The sequence below is a fragment of the Solanum stenotomum genome, chromosome 12 (genome assembly GCF_019186545.1).
Source record: "Solanum stenotomum isolate F172 chromosome 12, ASM1918654v1, whole genome shotgun sequence".
Lineage (NCBI taxonomy): Eukaryota > Viridiplantae > Streptophyta > Magnoliopsida > Solanales > Solanaceae > Solanum > Solanum stenotomum.
The window spans coordinates 40,178,114-40,195,644 of NC_064293.1; the positions used below are offsets into that span (position 1 = coordinate 40,178,114).

The 17,531-nt window shown below is 36.7% G+C and overlaps 4 protein-coding genes across 5 annotated transcripts in view; 3 read left to right on the top strand and 1 right to left on the bottom strand.

The window, feature by feature from the left end:
• LOC125847658 (zinc finger CCCH domain-containing protein 1-like) overlaps window positions 1-17,531 on the bottom strand; it is a 180,152-nt gene that overhangs the window by 59,654 nt on the left and 102,967 nt on the right. The gene's annotated exons all lie outside the window — the stretch shown is intronic.
• On the top strand, window positions 59-5,667 carry LOC125847635 (DNA replication licensing factor MCM6). The gene is made up of 18 exons (XM_049527276.1): window positions 59-223; window positions 300-452; window positions 537-662; window positions 742-904; window positions 1,294-1,487; window positions 1,576-1,771; window positions 1,965-2,042; window positions 2,452-2,681; window positions 2,765-2,879; window positions 3,211-3,285; window positions 3,379-3,519; window positions 3,632-3,835; window positions 3,924-4,085; window positions 4,166-4,221; window positions 4,358-4,497; window positions 4,590-4,715; window positions 4,997-5,127; window positions 5,217-5,667. The coding sequence occupies exons 1-18, from the start codon at window positions 141-143 to the stop codon at window positions 5,346-5,348; spliced, it is 2,505 nt and encodes an 834-aa protein (XP_049383233.1). The 5' UTR covers window positions 59-140; the 3' UTR covers window positions 5,349-5,667.
• On the top strand, window positions 6,710-12,594 carry LOC125847642 (uncharacterized). Of its 2 annotated transcripts, none has more exons than XM_049527288.1 (22): window positions 6,710-6,885; window positions 7,030-7,167; window positions 7,966-8,045; window positions 8,470-8,556; window positions 8,685-8,735; window positions 8,808-8,925; window positions 9,007-9,063; window positions 9,189-9,253; window positions 9,341-9,424; window positions 9,582-9,632; window positions 9,747-9,809; window positions 9,899-9,945; window positions 10,086-10,155; window positions 10,248-10,310; window positions 10,593-10,682; window positions 10,758-10,796; window positions 10,906-11,133; window positions 11,241-11,326; window positions 11,441-11,489; window positions 11,635-11,715; window positions 11,797-11,890; window positions 12,194-12,594. In XM_049527288.1, exons 2-22 carry the CDS (start codon window positions 7,050-7,052, stop codon window positions 12,376-12,378), a joined length of 1,806 nt encoding a protein of 601 aa, XP_049383245.1. In that variant the 5' UTR covers window positions 6,710-6,885; window positions 7,030-7,049; the 3' UTR covers window positions 12,379-12,594. The 2 variants fall into 2 exon arrangements, with proteins under 2 accessions (XP_049383245.1, XP_049383244.1); XM_049527287.1 differs by having other exon boundaries at window positions 6,711-6,910.
• Window positions 13,091-17,043, top strand: LOC125847666 (uncharacterized). Its single transcript, XM_049527319.1, has 3 exons — window positions 13,091-13,405; window positions 14,497-14,766; window positions 16,893-17,043. The coding sequence occupies exons 1-3, from the start codon at window positions 13,198-13,200 to the stop codon at window positions 16,946-16,948; spliced, it is 534 nt and encodes a 177-aa protein (XP_049383276.1). The 5' UTR covers window positions 13,091-13,197; the 3' UTR covers window positions 16,949-17,043.

Below are 17,531 nucleotides of genomic sequence, written 5' to 3' on the forward strand. Positions count from 1 at the left end.
CATTAATTTGGCGGGAACCCGAGAACGGCGGCTATATCTTTTTCCCGCCAAACCCCTAATCGTTTCCATATCTATTTTGTCTTTCTCTGAAACTTTCACTTGTTTTTTGATCCATTTTTGTGAAATTTGAAGATCAAGAAATGGACAGCTATGGCGGTGGCGGGTACTTCGTCGACGAGAAAGCCGTTAGGGTCGAAAACATCTTCTTGGAGTTCCTCAAGAGGTTCAAATTTCTCTTTACAATTTGTATTGAACAATTTCTCCCTTTTTTCTTTCTGGATCTAACATTGTGCTTTCAGTTTTCGAGTGGATGCGAACTCACGTGAGCCATTTTACGAGTCGGAGATTGAAGCCATGAGACCTAATGAGTCCAACACTATGTTTATTGATTTCTCTCACGTTATGCGCTTCAACGATATTCTTCAAAAGGCCATTTCCGACGAGTTTCTCAGGTATTTTGCTGTTGATATTGCTTTTTCACTGTGTATCTTGAAGAACAAGTAAAAAAAGACTCGGACTTTGAATTTCGTTTGTAGGTTTGAATCCTATCTGAAAAATGCTTGCAAGAGATTCGTGATGGAATTGAAGCCCACTTTCATCACAGATGATAATCCTAATAAGGACATAAACGTCGCATTTTACAATCTTCCCCTGATTAAGAGGTTCGCTTCATTATAAAGCTGCTCCCATTTATGTGATTCTAATTAATGGCCATTTGCTAATTTGGGAAATTGGTCCCAGATTGAGAGAGTTGACTACCTCAGAGATAGGGAAATTGGTGTCGGTATCTGGAGTGGTAACTCGTACCAGTGAGGTCCGACCAGAGCTTCTACAGGGAACCTTCAAATGCTTGGACTGTGGAGCTGTGATCAAGAATGTTGAACAGCAATTCAAATATACCGAGGTTTAGTTTCTTAGTCATTCATCTGTCAATAAGAGGTCATTTTTATTGTTGTTGTTGGTTCATGGTTGTGTAGTAATTGGCCTTGTTAGTTGTGGACTCTCTCAAAAATGGAGAGTATACCTTTTTTTTTCTAATGTAAAGCACAATGGGAACTTATGTCATGCTATGATTAACAATAGTAACAATTGTGTCAACCAATGCCACAATTCAATAGCTCACAATTAACAACACCACGTTAGATATTCCCAGAAGTGATCAAGAATAGGCTTTGTGATCATGCACTGATTTATCTAGTGATTTCTATAGTCCATGTCTACCAATTTTGCTACTTATTATCTTCTCTCGAATGTTTATCACTCTTCTTTAATCTTATTGTTATGTCTTTGTAGCCCATAATTTGTATGAATGCAACATGTCAAAACAAAGCAAGGTGGGCATTACTCAGGCAAGAGAGCAAATTTGCAGACTGGCAGAGGGTCCGAATGCAGGAGACCTCCAAGGAGATACCAGCAGGGTCCCTTCCAAGATCACTTGATGTCATTCTACGCCATGACATTGTGGAACAAGCCAGAGCAGGTGACACGTAAGTACAATCACTTTATACTAGTAGAGTAACCTTGTACTTAACTCGGATATGTTGCATTCTCATTGGTGTGCCTACTCTGTTGCAGGGTCATATTTACTGGTACCGTTGTGGTGATACCTGACATACTTGCACTTGCCTCTCCTGGGGAGAGAGCTGAATGTCGCCGTGATGCATCTCAGCGAAAGAATGGTACTGGTGCACAAGAAGGTGTGAAGGGTCTTCGAGCCTTGGGCGTTAGGGACCTCTCGTATCGGTTAGCATTTATTGCCAACTCGGTTCAGGTTAGTGACACTTTCAAATCAGATAATTTCTATTTTTGACTGGGTTCCGATAAAGGAACATCTCTTGTTGATTCCTTAATTTAAACATCTTTGAAGTTGAATGAATATACTATTTGTTTGGAAATGCAGTCTTTTTTTCTACTCTCTACTGTGCATTTTACATACTGATGTTGTATTCATCTCTGTTACTCAGATATGTGATGGTCGAAGGGACAATGACATCAGAAATAGAAGGAGAGATGTTGATGAAGATGAGAGTCCCCAGTTCATGGTTGGTCTTTCATTTGTCTTTTTCACTTTTCATTGAACAAAAAATATAACTAGAGTATCTGGTATATATTTCAGCGTGCATAGCTTCACTTTAGATGGTTCATAAAAGCAATCACAATTGGGTAGCTTCGTGCTATAGAACTCGGGATATTTATCAACACATTCATAGCCAATAAGATATGAATAAAATTGTTATATGTTTTGAGGGAGGAGAGGAGAAGAATATTTGGGATCAGACCTAGTCAGTCAGGCTCATTCTTGTGTATATACTATAGAAGGCTATGGCCCGTAGTCCATGAATATGTAACAATTGCATCGCAGTATGCAAGTTCCTTCTCTTGTCGTAATGTGCTAGTCAAATTTTTAATATACTGAACTGACTCAGTTTTGGTCAATCACTCCATTGGCAGACTGAAGAGCTAGAAGACATCCAACGAATGAGGAAAATTCCAGATTTTTTCAATAAGCTTGTTGAGAGTGTTGCTCCAACTGTTTTTGGTCACTCAGATATCAAGAGGGCAATACTGCTCATGCTTTTGGGTGGTGTTCACAAGTTTACTCATGAAGGCATTAATTTAAGAGGGGACATCAATGTTTGCATTGTTGGAGATCCTAGCTGTGCAAAATCTCAGTTCCTCAAGTGTGTTTTCTTCTCTTCTTTCTATTTTCTTCAACTTGTCTCTGAGCAAATGACTTACTTCTGCTACTTCATATATTGCCTAGATACACAGCAGGTCTGGTTCCTCGATCTGTCTATACATCAGGGAAATCCTCGTCTGCTGCTGGGTTGACAGCAACAGTGGCCAAAGAACCAGAAACTGGAGAATTCTGTATTGAGGTAGCTTGCAACTTTTTCTCCTCTTGTTACAAAAATGGGTAATTTGTTGTACGGAGTATAAAATAAGTTAAGTTGCATCAGAAAGTCTAAAAGATGTCATCTGTGATGACATTGAACAATTGCCTGTGACTATGTTATCTGCACTCCAAGTGCGTGATGAGGGGAGGGGGGGTGTCTGTGCAAATTAATCTGGAAATGAGTATCTCTAGACAACTCAGTTGAGTTAATTCTTCTTATGTTTTTCTTTTCTTTATTTGGATTTCTTTTCAGTATATTTTTATCATCTTAAATTCTATCCCATATCCTAATAAGTTTTCTTTATGCTTTTTAGGCTGGTGCACTGATGCTTGCAGACAATGGTGTCTGTTGTATTGATGAATTTGACAAAATGGATGTTAGAGATCAGGTATTTACTCTTCATGCCATCTCATTTCTTCAGCACTTCTGTTTACTTTCAACAAGTTTAGCTCTGATACTGGAGATTTCTGCCATCTTTGAGGTTGCCATTCATGAAGCAATGGAACAGCAGACAATAAGCATAACTAAAGCTGGTATACAAGCAACACTGAATGCCCGGACTTCAATTTTAGCTGCAGCCAACCCCACGGGTGGGCGATATGATAAGACCAAACCTCTGAAGGTGACTATTGTTCTTGCTACTAACGCTTCCTCCTGATGCTGGTGTTTGTCTTCATTCATGCATATTTCATTTGTCATTTCTATTTGTCTAATAATAGTGTTTTCTTGTACAGTATAATGTTGCACTACCTCCTGCCATTCTTTCAAGGTTTGATCTGGTATATGTTATGATTGATGACCCTGATGATCAAACAGACTATAATATTGCTCATCACATAGTGAGAGTTCACCAAAGGCGGGAAAATCCAGTTGACCCTCCTTTTAGCACTGCACAAGTGAAGCGATACATAATGTATGCTAAAACACTGAAACCTAAGGTTTGTGATGCACCTTTGTATATCAAGGTTGTAGTAGATTCTGCTATCTGCTTACTGTTGTATTAAAAAAAATATTTGTATTATCCAGCTTTCTGCAGAAGCTAGAGAGTTATTGGTTGATTCATATGTTGCTTTACGTCAAGATGACACTGCTCCAGGGAGTAGAGTTGCCTACCGCATGACTGTAAGACAGCTGGAGGCGTTGATCAGACTTTCGGAGGCTATTGCTCGATGTCACTTAGATATTCAGGTGCGAGAAGTGCTGAATTTTCATGTTGGTTTTTTAGTACATCATTGAATATATGCTCTCAACTGTGTATTTTGGGATAGGTGCAACCACGTCATGTACAAATTGCAAAGAAATTGTTGAAGACATCGATAATCAGGTACAAAGAAATGAATAGTACCTCACAGTGAAATTTTGAAAAGACGCAAAAAACTGAATGTATGCACCAAATAGTTATGAAGAAAAATACACAAGCAATTTATGTAGATAACTGGACAATTCAACTTTTTATGCAGTGTGGAATCCAGTGAAATTGATCTATCTGAGTTCCAAAATGAGAATCCTGAGGATGGTGTTGGTGATACTCAAAATGGTACTGGTCAAGAGGAAACTGAACCAACTGAAGCTCCGGCTGAGTCAGTATCAGGGAATGCAGGTATGCAATATTCAATTGGTTGTTTTTTTAGGATCTGATTTTCAAAATGCAGAGACTTCTTGTGTCTTAATTTGGTGGTTATCCATGTGTAGAAAATGGTGCTGGAACTACAAGCAAGCAAGGAAAGAAACTAGTCATTACTGATGAATATTTCCAGAGAGTCACCCGTGCTCTTATTCTGCGATTGAGGCAGCATGAAGAGACTGTATTGCAAGACGGTAAGTCGGCGCGTACAAAATTTACAGAATCTTTTGCTTAGGGTTGTTAGCAAAAGTTGAATTGAAGTTCTACAATGCTTTGTTTCGATGACATTAAATTTTCAGTGTGATATGATATATGGGGAAATAATGAAAAAGGGACACAACAAATAGGACCAGTAGGATCAAGTAATACAAGCTGAAAAACATTCATTTGCTGGGGGAGAATTAAGTTTTAATCCTAGTGAAGACATTTTTCTTTTGTTGAATGTGGAATGCTCATAACCATTATACACCTGTAGGGACTGGATTAGCTGGAATGAGGCAGAAAGATCTTATACAGTGGTACGTGAGTCAGCAGAATGATAAGAATAGCTACAGCTCCATGGAAGAGGCAGCAGCTGAAGTCACGAAAGTGAAAGCTATTATAGAGGTAACCTTGGGATATTTATCATTACAATGGTCTTGATAAATATATTTCCTATGCTCAACTGTTATTTGGACCATATTTATGTTGGACAGAGCTTGATACGAAGAGAAGGCCATTTGATAGTTGTAGATGATGGTACACAAGCAGGCGAGGAAAGTGGAAGGCAATCAGCATCCAGAAATGACCGGATTTTGGCAGTGGCTCCCAATTATGTTGTAGATTGATTTGGAATTCTTGTGAACAGGACAGAAAATCTGGGGCTGTTTGAGCTCAATGGCAGCGCGGCCTAAAGTACTAGGATTGGGGAATTGCGTTTTCTATTGTGAAAGCTGAGAAATCTTACACCCTTTGTGGAAATGTTCTACTATAGGAGACTAACTTGTTGAAGTTAAACTAATTGTTGTACCTGAGTTTGAGAATGTGAAGTTATCAAGCCTATCTGTACTAGTATTAGTATTTGTGTTTGTTTATGTTCAATATAAAGTATCAACTGGAATTAGTCTTCTGGGTTCATTAAGCTGAAATGGTGCATTTTAAATTCTAGATATTTCATATTCTATCCAACTCATGAGTCATGAAATTGTTGCTAATGTCCTTTTATTTATTTTTTTTATCTTCAAAGAGAGACTAGTACAAGGTGCATCTTTGAGGGATACAAAATTAAGGAGGACACAAAAAAGAAGGAAAACAGTGTAAAAGATCGTTTTCAAGATTGAGAGAGATTTTCAATTACTAATATATAACTAACTTATGTGTCATGTTCATTTGAGTTAAGAATAACGTTTTAATTAGGAAAAATGATTTATGTGATTTTGATGAAAGACTTATCTATACGTTTTTTCTTGCATACTCAAAAGAATGCTACTTTCGAAAATTATTCTGTACTTTAAAATTTTGTACCTAATCAAACTAAAACACGTAAAATGTGATGAAAGCGGCATCTAGGAAGTAGCGACTTTTAGGAGCGTGATTATAGCAATAGATTTGCCACTTAGAGTTCTCCACTTAACAAGAGACATAAATATTGTCAATTTCAATTTGCTGAGTTGGACCTAAAGAACATATGTGGAAAAGTTTTGGATAAGACAGCATATTCTTGGACTAATTTTTTAACAAATATTATACCTTACGTTTTCTTTCATCAAAAATATTTTTTTATTTTATTCATCTATTCTAATTTCTAACAAATCAACTAAATTTTATTACTTCCTTTCAATTTTGCATTTTATATTAAGCTAGTAAATTTTATTTTCAAATATCTATTTAATCATAGATTTTGGATCAAATTTTAAAAAATTTTTCAAGTCACTTTCATTCACAGAACTTTAAATATTTCAAATGAATATCTAAACACATTAATTTTCAAATTCAAAATTGTCAAACGAGAGTGTTAGGTATTACTATTAGTTCTCAAATTTATTGGAATTGACGATATATTAAGAACGTGCTTAGTCATCAATACCTAGATAATAAAGGACTAGGTAAAAATAAAGTACTAATAAATAATCTCTCAAAAGGAAAGAAATATTAATTGTAATATATTTCCATTTTTATTACTATAGTAGTTTTGAAAGAGGGACTAGGGAAATCCTCTCTTTCGCCCTGACATTTTAATACATATAGCCATAAAGCCGCCATCGCTTCATATTTCATACCTAACAGAGTTTCCGCCATCATTCTCTCCTACCATTCTTCCTTCACCTTTCATCTTTCCTTCATATCTCAGTAAAGTTTTAAACAAGTTGCTGTTCGGTGCGCCGGGTAATTTCAAATCCATCTTTAGTAGGTAAAGCTAATTGCTATGTATATATTCTCTCTACATTCTAAGTTACTGCACTGTTTTTCGAGTTTCTGTATTTTGTTCTGGCGAAAACAGTTGATAAATAGTGTTGTTCTTCATTGTAGATTGACGAGGGGAATCAGAGATGAAGTATGTGTTGGTTACTGGAGGAGTGGTTAGCGGGCTCGGTAAAGGAGTCACCGCCAGCAGCATCGGTCTTATTCTTAAGTCCTGTGGTCTTCGCGTTACTTCCATTAAGATAGGTTGGTCTCAGCTGATTTTATAATATATGTATATACCCTGTTACAAGAAACAGAGTGATTTTCTCTCGTGTATGTGAATGTGAATTTACTTTGGCCACCGTGTAAATTTTTGTGGGAAGAGATTATTGTTGTTTTTTTATTTAAAAAAACAAAATCTTGAAGAAAGTTAATAAGTTTTCCTTGTGTTAGGGAGCATTAATGTTCTTTTTGTGGTATCGATGCTAAGTTGGTTAAGTTTCAAGCATTTTCTTGATCAAGAAACCATTTACTACCCCAACCCTAATTGTATTTCTAAACTTTTCTGATGGAATCTTGAACTACTGGAGAAGCCAAGAAAGTTAATAAGTTTTCCTTGTGTTAGGGAGCATTGCTTTTCTTTATGTTCTTTTGTGGTATTGATGCTAAGTTGCTAAGTTTCAAGCATTTTCTTGATCAGAAATCATTTACTACCCCAATCCTAATTGTATTTTTAAACTTTTCGGTCGGAATCTTGAACTACTGTTTGCGCAAAGGAGAAGTGGAGAAACTTAATAAGTTTTCCTTGTGTTAAGGAGCATTGCTTTTCTTTATGTTCTTTTTGTGGTATCGATGCTAAGTTGGTTAAGTATCAAACATTTTCTTGATCAGAAACCATTTACTACCCCAACCCTAATTGTATTTGTTCCTTTCTTTTGAGTTTGTTATTCATAATTTTTGACAAGCATATGCTATTTTTGGTTTGTTTGATTCTCCATCAAGTTATATTAATTGTCATGGTATGTATCTGTCGTCCTTTTTCATCCGATTTCCCTTGTTCAGATCCTTACTTGAACACCGATGCTGGAACAATGTCTCCATTCGAGCATGGAGAAGTATTTGTCTTGGATGATGGCGGAGAGGTTAGTCAGTAACCTTTCATATTATCAATTCATTAGTGCTTTTGTGTTCTGAAAAAGATTTTGTTTCATCTTCTCTCTAGACATCTGTAGAGGTCAGGTGGAGCAGTCAGAGCTGGAACAAGTTCCTTAAACTTTGAACATATTAATGTGATATCTTGCAGTAATCAATATAGTCTTTCTAGACTTAAGCTAAACATGTTACTTAATTTTCTGATGGCGACTCTGTGCCCTGATAGTGTTACCCATAGCTCTTGTTCTTCATTTAGGGGAAAACTTCCGGTTGCTCTGTTTTATTGTTATTGTGTCAACTTTTATATAGAGAGAGTAGAGACAAACATTATTGATTTAAGACTCAGGAAAGGTAAAGTGGAATTTTTTGTGTTGATGCCAATAGATCATTGCTTTGTTTTCTTTGGTTTTGTAGGTGGACCTAGACCTTGGTAACTATGAGCGCTTTCTGGATATTAAGTTGACACGTGACAACAATATAACTACTGGAAAAATTTACCAGGTATGTTGTCAAAAATCGGTAATTTCTTCCTACATGATTTTATGGATTCATGCTTCCTCAAATTCATGTAATGAAATCCATGAATGCAAGATGTTTAGCTTGAGAAACTGCTTGAATTCCATTTTCAGTCTGTTCTTGATAAGGAGAGAAGAGGAGATTATTTGGGGAAGACTGTTCAGGTTTGTCGCTCTTCCAGAGTACATTTTCATCTACCTTAAGTTATGCTCTTACTAATCTGCCCACTTGTTTAGGTCGTCCCTCACATTACAGATGCCATTCAAGAGTGGATTGAACGTGTGGCTGTCATACCAGTTGATGGAGAGGATAGTCCAGCTGATGTTTGTGTCATAGAACTGGGTGGAACTATAGGTATGGTCAAATGATGTTTGACAGTAGGCACGATAAGTTGTTTATGGATCTGTTTTCTCAAAGTAACTGATCCTTGTGCAGGAGATATTGAGTCTATGCCATTTATTGAAGCTTTAGGACAATTCTCATATCGTGTAGGTAAGGTTGCGAGTCCAAGTTTAAACTATGACATCACCATAGAATGAATTTTGTGCCCCAGGAAATACAATTGTTAAGTTTAGTGCTTGAATGCAATTAACGTTTTTCAATTTGCTGCTTCTTAGGTGCTGGAAATTTTTGCTTGATACATGTCAGCCTTGTGCCCGTTTTGAATGTAGTTGGTGAGCAGGTAGCTTCTGATCAAAGTGTATTTACATTAATCTTTCTTGTTTAAGTAACTAGTTAGTTGAGTGCCTAAGCTCTTTTCAATTTTCAGAAAACAAAGCCAACTCAACACAGTGTCAGGGGTTTGAGAAGCCTGGGACTGACTCCAAATATTTTAGCATGCCGGAGCACAACGGTTTCTCTCTCTCTCTCTCTCTCTATATATATATATATATATATATATATATATATTTGTCTCTCTAAGTGTCTTTTCATCAGCTTTCTATCCATGCTATTTATGTATATGTTTAGGTTTGTCAAGTTCAGCTTTTGAAGTTCGTTTTCTTATTTAGGGACTTGATGATAATGTGAAGGAGAAACTTTCCCGTTTTTGCCATGTTCCGGTATTGTTTTCTTTCTTTTATACAATCTATATCTCCAAACACCTATATCTTATATCTGGCCATGTATTATATGTGATTCTCTGGTGCTGAAGTTCTGTGTATCTTGGTTTCCAGGTAGACAGCATCATCAGTCTTTACGATGCCTCAAACATTTGGCGAGTTCCTTTGATTTTAAGAGTGAGTAGTGTTGGTGCTCTTATTTTGATGTTTTTGCATAAATTTTCACGGTGAGTTTTAAGAAAAAAATATTTTCTTCGTTGGACCAGGATCAGAAGGCCCATGAAGCAATTCTGAAAGTCCTGAACCTTAAAGGGTAAGCCTGATGAGCTCCACTTTAAATGTCTTTCGTTTCTGTTATGTGATGGCCTGTAGTCTTCAATCTTCAGCTTTCAGTATCTTCACTTTTGTGACATTTCGTATATGGTAAAATATTTTGGTTTTTGTCATTCATAGAGTTTCTCGGGAGCCTGTCTTTGGAGAATGGACATCTCGGACTGAACTTTGTGACAGACTACATGAGCCAGTATGTCATAGGATATATATGTTAATTCTCTTTCGTTTTGGAGTTTATCTCTCATATTGTCTAAAACCTTTCATAATTTGCCATCCATACAGGTTAGAGTTGCCATGGTGGGAAAGTACACAGGACTTTCAGATTCATATCTCTCAGTACTGAAGGTGAATATCTCATCTAGACTTCTCTCAAGTCAAATCTAGATCAACTGACACTTTTTACTTGCACTTATCTACTCATGTGATTGTTGTTGGGCTTATATGGTTAGCCCCTCAAACACTTTCCAGCATAGAATAAATAAACACTTTCCTCTGCTTTAATGCCCTTCTCATTTTGATCTCGTTACTTCTTTTAGGTGATTGCTGTAGTCTGACTTATTTTAAATTCATATAGTTTCTCTGGTAGAGTTAATAACCATCTGTTTGATTTATTTTTTGTCCTTTCAGGCTCTTTTGCATTCCTCTGTAGCTTGCCGCAGGAAACTCTTTGTAGATTGGGTTCCAGCCAGTGACCTTGAAAATGAAACTGCCAAAGAGGTATTTTTTGTCCGTCTTTGTGTCTTTGCTTTATATCTTGTATGACAAAAGCTGACTTTTAATTTCCAATTGCAGAATCCTGAAAATTATAGAAATTCGTGGAATTTGCTGAAGGTTCGGATAGTCTCATTCCTAAACGTTATATGATAGCTGATCTTACCCTTTAGTACCCCTACTTAATTTATATACTCTTGTGACGTCTGACTGAGTCATCTGTTAATAGGGGGCGGATGCTATAGTAGTTCCCGGAGGATTTGGTGATAGAGGTGTGGAGGGTAAAATACTTGCTGCCAAATATGCACGTGAAAACAGGATTCCTTACCTGGGCATATGTCTAGGCATGCAAATTGCTGTTATCGAGTATGCTAGATCCATTCTTGGGTTGCAAGATGCGAACAGTACAGAGTTTGATCCCAACACTCCGAATCCTTGTGTAATTTTTATGCCGGAGGTTAAGTTCTGACACTTCCCCTTAATCAGGAATTTCCCTCATGATTTTCATGTATTTTAGGTCTCATTTTAGTACTGGGTATATTAATCTGTAGACCATATTCACAGGGTTCAAAAACGCATATGGGTGGTACCATGCGTCTTGGATCAAGAAGAACTTATTTTCAAGTCAAAGATTCTAAATCTACAAAACTGTAAGTACTTCCTTTCCTCCAACCGCACTGCATTGGCTATATCTTGATTTGAAGCCATTCTGGAGGGCTTCTCCTATTGATATTACCAAGTGGTTAAACTATATCTTTTCTCAGATTTGGCAACCGGAGCTTTGTAGATGAGAGGCACCGTCATAGATATGAGGTACACCACTTTTTTTTCTTCTGTAAATTTGGAACTGTGGTGTAACTATTGCACATCTAGGTGGACTGGTTTAACTATATGTGGACTATAAGATGTGATATATTTAGTAAGGGACGTATGCTAAAACTTATTTTGTGCTGTGTAGGTGAATCCTGATATGGTGCAGCAATTTGAAGATGCTGGCCTTTCTTTCACTGGCAAAGATGAAACTGGTCGCCGCATGGAGGTGAACCTTTATATAATTGAATTATGAATTCATGATAGATACTCGTAGTGTTATTGATTTAATTTTCTATTTCTTCTACAGATTGTTGAGCTGCCTAATCATCCGTACTTCATTGGTGTTCAATTTCATCCAGAATTTAAATCAAGGCCAGGAAAACCGTCTGCTGTGTTCTTAGGTATTCCTCCCTTCTTTATCCTTCTGCTCATAGCCAGCTTGAATACCTCATGCTTACTTTGGAAGTATCATTTCACATTATATGTGGCTCGCTTCTTCTAGTTGATCCGGAGAAGTCAATGTATACATCTTAGATTATTTGATTTGTTGACATAAAACTGAAGATTGGTACTTTGAAGGAATTAAGTGAATGAAGGTCTTTTCTGACCGTGAAGTTCAACTCCTAATGTTATGAGTAGTCTCTCTCTTATTTTGAATCTTCTAATGCTCCTCGTTATGATCTTATTCCTATTTCTGTGAACAGGGCTTATAGCAGCAGCATGCGGGCAGCTTGATTCTCTTTTGAAGAAGGGTGGAGCACCGACTCATGTACTTAGCAATGGTACATCTGGTGAAAAATTGCATCGAAATGGAAATGGAAATGGAACGACTCTTGCCAATGGATCTTTAGATGGGATTTATCGCAATGGGCATGGTGTACATGTCTAATGAAACAGTAAAAACACTATTCGGGTCGATTGCCTTGTGATCTTTTATCAATCAAATTTTGCTAGTGCCTTTCCTCCAGTCGATATGTATAGGTTTTACTTACAGCTTCTCTCGTTAAGGTTATCTAGGTATAGAGCTAAATTCCGGTCTTTCTTACGGAGTTATAGCGGCAGCAAGTTAATTTAGGCATTTATTTTGAACAATTAAAAAAACTCTCCAATATGAAACTTGTGTTTGGTAGTAAAAGGTTGAGACCTAATTCGATCTTTATGGAGTTCTCGAGATGATTTTCTCACAAAGTTTGTTATATCATCTATATACATTTCCAGTTTACATTGATTGTTTCTTTAGACCTACATAAAATTTAGTTTACCGTAGAGTATACATGTATGTATTAAATTCTTAACAATATTTTGTTAAAAGGCCAGAAGAGAAGCCAATAGTTTTGTTTGATTTTCCGTATAACAATTGCCTTGTTGCACAAATAGACCGTTGTTAAACAACAGCACTACAAATTTGAGGCTGGCTCTCAATATTGCTTTGTCTTATCAAACAAAATGTTATAATGAGGTCTTAGGAGTAAGAAAGAGTATTTTGATATACTATATTTTTAATATAATACGATAAGATTCAAAAGTATTTTTCATGTCAAGCGAAAATTACAAATGAAATAAATTTGTAAATTGATGTAATAAATTTATTATTTTGGGTGGGTCTTTGTGAAGTAAATCTACGGTTAGGAGCGCTTGACTGGTTAATGGTGTAGGGATAGATATTAGCGCTGATTCGTGTGAAAGACGACTTCACAGGAAATTGAGGATGTCGCTCGGAATTTCGCTTCAATGGCAACTCCCGTCCGTTATCAGGAGTACTAGAACCTCGGCAGCTCAGTTACGTACGACCGATGGTTTTCTCTCGCTTCCTACGGTTCATTCCGGTCGTGCTCTTCAGTACTCGACCATTCCCAGTAGCTCGATTGCTACCGGCAAACGGGATGGACGGTTAAGATCCATTCGTTGTCTATCTGGTAAAATGGATTTCCCTTCTTAATTTCGCATCATGATATATTCTAGCTTATAGGTTTTTAATCGTTGGTGTGTTTATTTCTTCTACTGCAAATTTTTTAGTACTAGTTTCTCTGATTTAATGAGGAGCAATCTAACTTTTTCATGCTGTTGGAAGTAATTGCTTTCTGTGTTACTTTAATTAGTTGTATATTAATGCATTTTCTCTTATAGTATCAGTTTATTGTCTTGTCTAAATCATGTTTCTTGAGCAGAATTCGGGATCGATTCGTTTAACGAAAAAATGAATCTTTAGATTCAAATTTAACTGTCTATGATGTGATTCTTATCCTTAATGCAAACAAAGTAAATAGCTTAGTTAGTAGGTCAACCATTATTATAAGCATCTATTATCATAATTCGTAGATCGATATCTCAAGTAGAAATACTTGGCCAATTAGACTTATGTTCTTACCAGTCCTGCAAGTTGGGGAGCTTAGTCTCATAGATGAAGAGAGATTTAAAAAATTTGTGCAAGGTATATTAAATACGAATAAGTTTGTTAGCAATCTCTTTGATGGTAGAAGCTCACTAAAAATGGAAGACCCTTAATTGCTAGCGGAGGCGATTAGTAAGGCAAGACTTAGAGGGGAAAAGATCGTATTTGAGGATATTGCAAGTCTTCTTTGTTGGCATTCTTTGTAGGTTATTTAGAAGAGCAACATGGCAAGGATGGAATTGTTGAAAGAGAAATATTTGGCGAATCACATCCTGTCAGTCAGGCTTTTGAGGAATGGATGTTTACTTGATGGTTTTAAGTACAGGAGACATAAATTTACAATCTTTCAATTTATGCCTACAAAAGAGTGTCAGAGAAATCTTCCCCCAACCTTTTGGCTGCTCCAAGTTGTGTGCGTCTATGTTCTTTTGATGTTATGATATAAAGGGGGTCCTTTTGCTCATTTTGTGTTTATTTATCATTGCATATTTATATATTCTCTCTTATTATGCTTGGAATGTACAACTCATTTTCTCATTTAAGAATAGCTGAGTAAGTAAGTCACTCATTTAAGAATTGCTGACATGTGTTTAATTCACTTTCATGCTCATGTAGCTCTGGATCCTAACTTGAAGTCTACGCTGGATAAGGTTGTCACATCACAAAAAATCGTGTTGTTCATGAAGGGGACCAAGGAATTTCCACAATGTGGATTCTCAAATACAGTGGTTCAGATATTAAAAGCACTAAATGCACCCTTCGAGACACTAAATATCCTTGAAAATGAAGCACTTCGTCAAGGATTGAAGGAGTATTCCAGTTGGCCAACCTTTCCACAACTCTACATTGATGGAGAGTTCTTTGGTGGCTGTGACATTGTTGTAGGTAGGTATACAAATTGATACTTCAATATGCATCAGAACCTTTTTTGAAACGTTTGCACACCTCGACTCTTTATGTGTACCTGCTACCTCCCACCAACACAGGTACAAGTAACTTTGTCCATCAAAGTTGAGGCAAATGGGAAGAGATCACCTAGTGTCTTTTGTGTTTGCCTGGATTCTAACCTTGGTCCCTAAGAAGAGTTTTTTTGTGTTTTTAGGTTATGTTACCTAACTTGAAGGTGTAGTACATGGTTCGTACTTTCTTAGTTGTTTACTATGTTGATGAACTACTGTCAAGTTGAAGTTTTGTTCATAATATGGTGAATTATCATAACTCTTGAAATTTGGGATTGAGCACTTTGTTGCTGAGAAGAACCGGCATAACTACCATAAAATAACTTGGACAGAATGTAAGAATTCTCTGTACTCAATAGTCAATTCAACCTCCTACACCACATTGTTCACCTTGTTGATCATGTCTTCTCTTCCTCAAACACTCAACTGCTAAGCTGATCCTTTTTTCCATTCATTCACATCCTTTGAAGTCTTTAACTGGTCTTTTTAATACCAAGAAATCTGTCTGGATCCAACCCTTAGGACCAACTGCAGCCTTTGAAATTTGGGGATCGTGGGCCCACCTTTAACTGGCTTCTCTTTTCAATTCTTTTAAAAATGTGATGGGTAGGAATATCTTTGCTACCTCTTGAGTCTTGCACCTAGATTGCTAACGCTATTGTACTTTTATCAAATTGCTCTCTTATTGCCAAGTTTCTCAATGTAAGGTCCCAAACTAGTAATCTCTATAAGTTGACTCTAAATGAGAACGCAATAAAGGGATTGTATCCCAAAAGTTCCCTAACTGTCTTTCTAATTAGGAAGGTTTCCATATGGATGGGCATTCAAGAATTGTCTAGATATGACCTGATTCATTGCAGACATCTAAAGAAAACATATTCTCAATATCTTTGGCTACCTCACAGTGTAGAAAATGGTGTGTACTGATTTTACTCAGGGAATGCACATGTAGTAGCCGCTGCTCCACGTATTCTCCCTTTTGTCGTTTGATAATCTTGAGTTATTACAAGTTCCATGCTATTGTTCACCCAAAGAAGGCTACTTTTATGGCAGATTTTGTCTTCCAGATGAACTTCCGCGGACGTTAAACATTTTCCGTCCTGCCTCTATAGTGTACACCTTTGTCGTTTGATAATCTTGAGTTATTACAAGTTCCATGCTATTGTTCACCCAAAGAAGGCTACTTTTATGGCAGATTTTGTCTTCCAGATGAACTTCCGCGGATGTTAAACATTTTCCGTCCTGCCTCTATAGTGTACACCAATTAAATGGAAAAGGATTTCACTGGGAAGACTACCTTTCCTTCTGTCAAGATCAGTCTGTTAAGTTCCAAGCTTATGACTTAGATCAGTGACAAGTAAAAGTGAAAATCTATTTTTGGAATAGTGGACAAGTAATAGTGAACAGAGGGAGTACTTACATAGTTACATTGAGTTAACACCTTCCAATTATAGTTATCCTCGTTGAAAATGTAAATGACTTTGCTTGTCACTTGTTGCTAGATAGTAGATTGTTACTCCTTAGATCAAATGATCAGTTCACACGGGTTTAAGCTACTTTTAGAAAAGTTAATAGAGAAAATATGTATCATGAACAAGACTTCATATTCTACACCATCTGTTTCAATGTATGTGACGCTCTTTCCATTTTGGGGACATTCTAAATTTTGACATTCTTCCACCTATATTATTACTTTATACATCTTTTATGAATCTGAATTCATTTAACTATTCAAACCTTAAACTTTGATGTGATCCGTACAAAAATTTCAAACACAATTACTGTTATTATACACCTAAGTTAAAGCAACATCCTAAACTCCATATGTAGTACTGTCAATTCAAGCTTGCAAGCAAATGCTAGACCAGACATGAACTTCACACCTCTTGCTGTGTCTAGATATTTTACTCTTTTAGTTTTTTGTAATTTACTTCAGCCTTCATCTCAAAGACAATATTGAGCACTCAATTCAGTTGCTGTCATCATGGTTTGTGTCAAGTTTTGATTCATACTGATTGGAGATTAACAAGTTGCATTGTTTTATTATTACAGAAGCATACAAGAGCGGAGAGTTGCAAGAGTTGCTAGAAAGGACATTGTGCTCCTGATAGATTCAGATGTAATAAACCCATTATTGAATTGTATGGACTATCAGGTGTCTGTTATTCTTACTACAGATAATAAAAATATTCTCTTATGTTAACTTTAAGTTATGAAGACATCTTGGAAAATGTGGTTTTCAATTGCATCTACTAAGTAATCATTGAAGAGTGCATGAGAGGCGAAGTAATGTGATATTTTTAGGGCATGAATTGACAGGATCAGAAATGGGATACCTATAGTCACAGCCTCACAGGTTTGAGTCGTGGAATCAGACTACTGGAGCGGTTATGGGAGATTGGAGAATGCTTACACTACACCCCATCCCTTCCCCAAACTCTGCATTGATGCAGTTGATGGGAACAAACATTTCAAGTCTTGAATGTTTTTGGATTTGATTGAGTAGGGCTGTTGCTTTTGCACGTTTCTTAGCTTTAATAGAGCGTCAACTCCAGTTACAAGCTCTTCAGCAGAAAGTGGAAATAACACAACAATTTAAAATTACTAATCCTCACTGCGAAGTCACGTAATTGCAAGGCAAAAGAAGCTCCTAAAAGTTGTACTCTAGATACCTGAGATAGCAGGGAATCC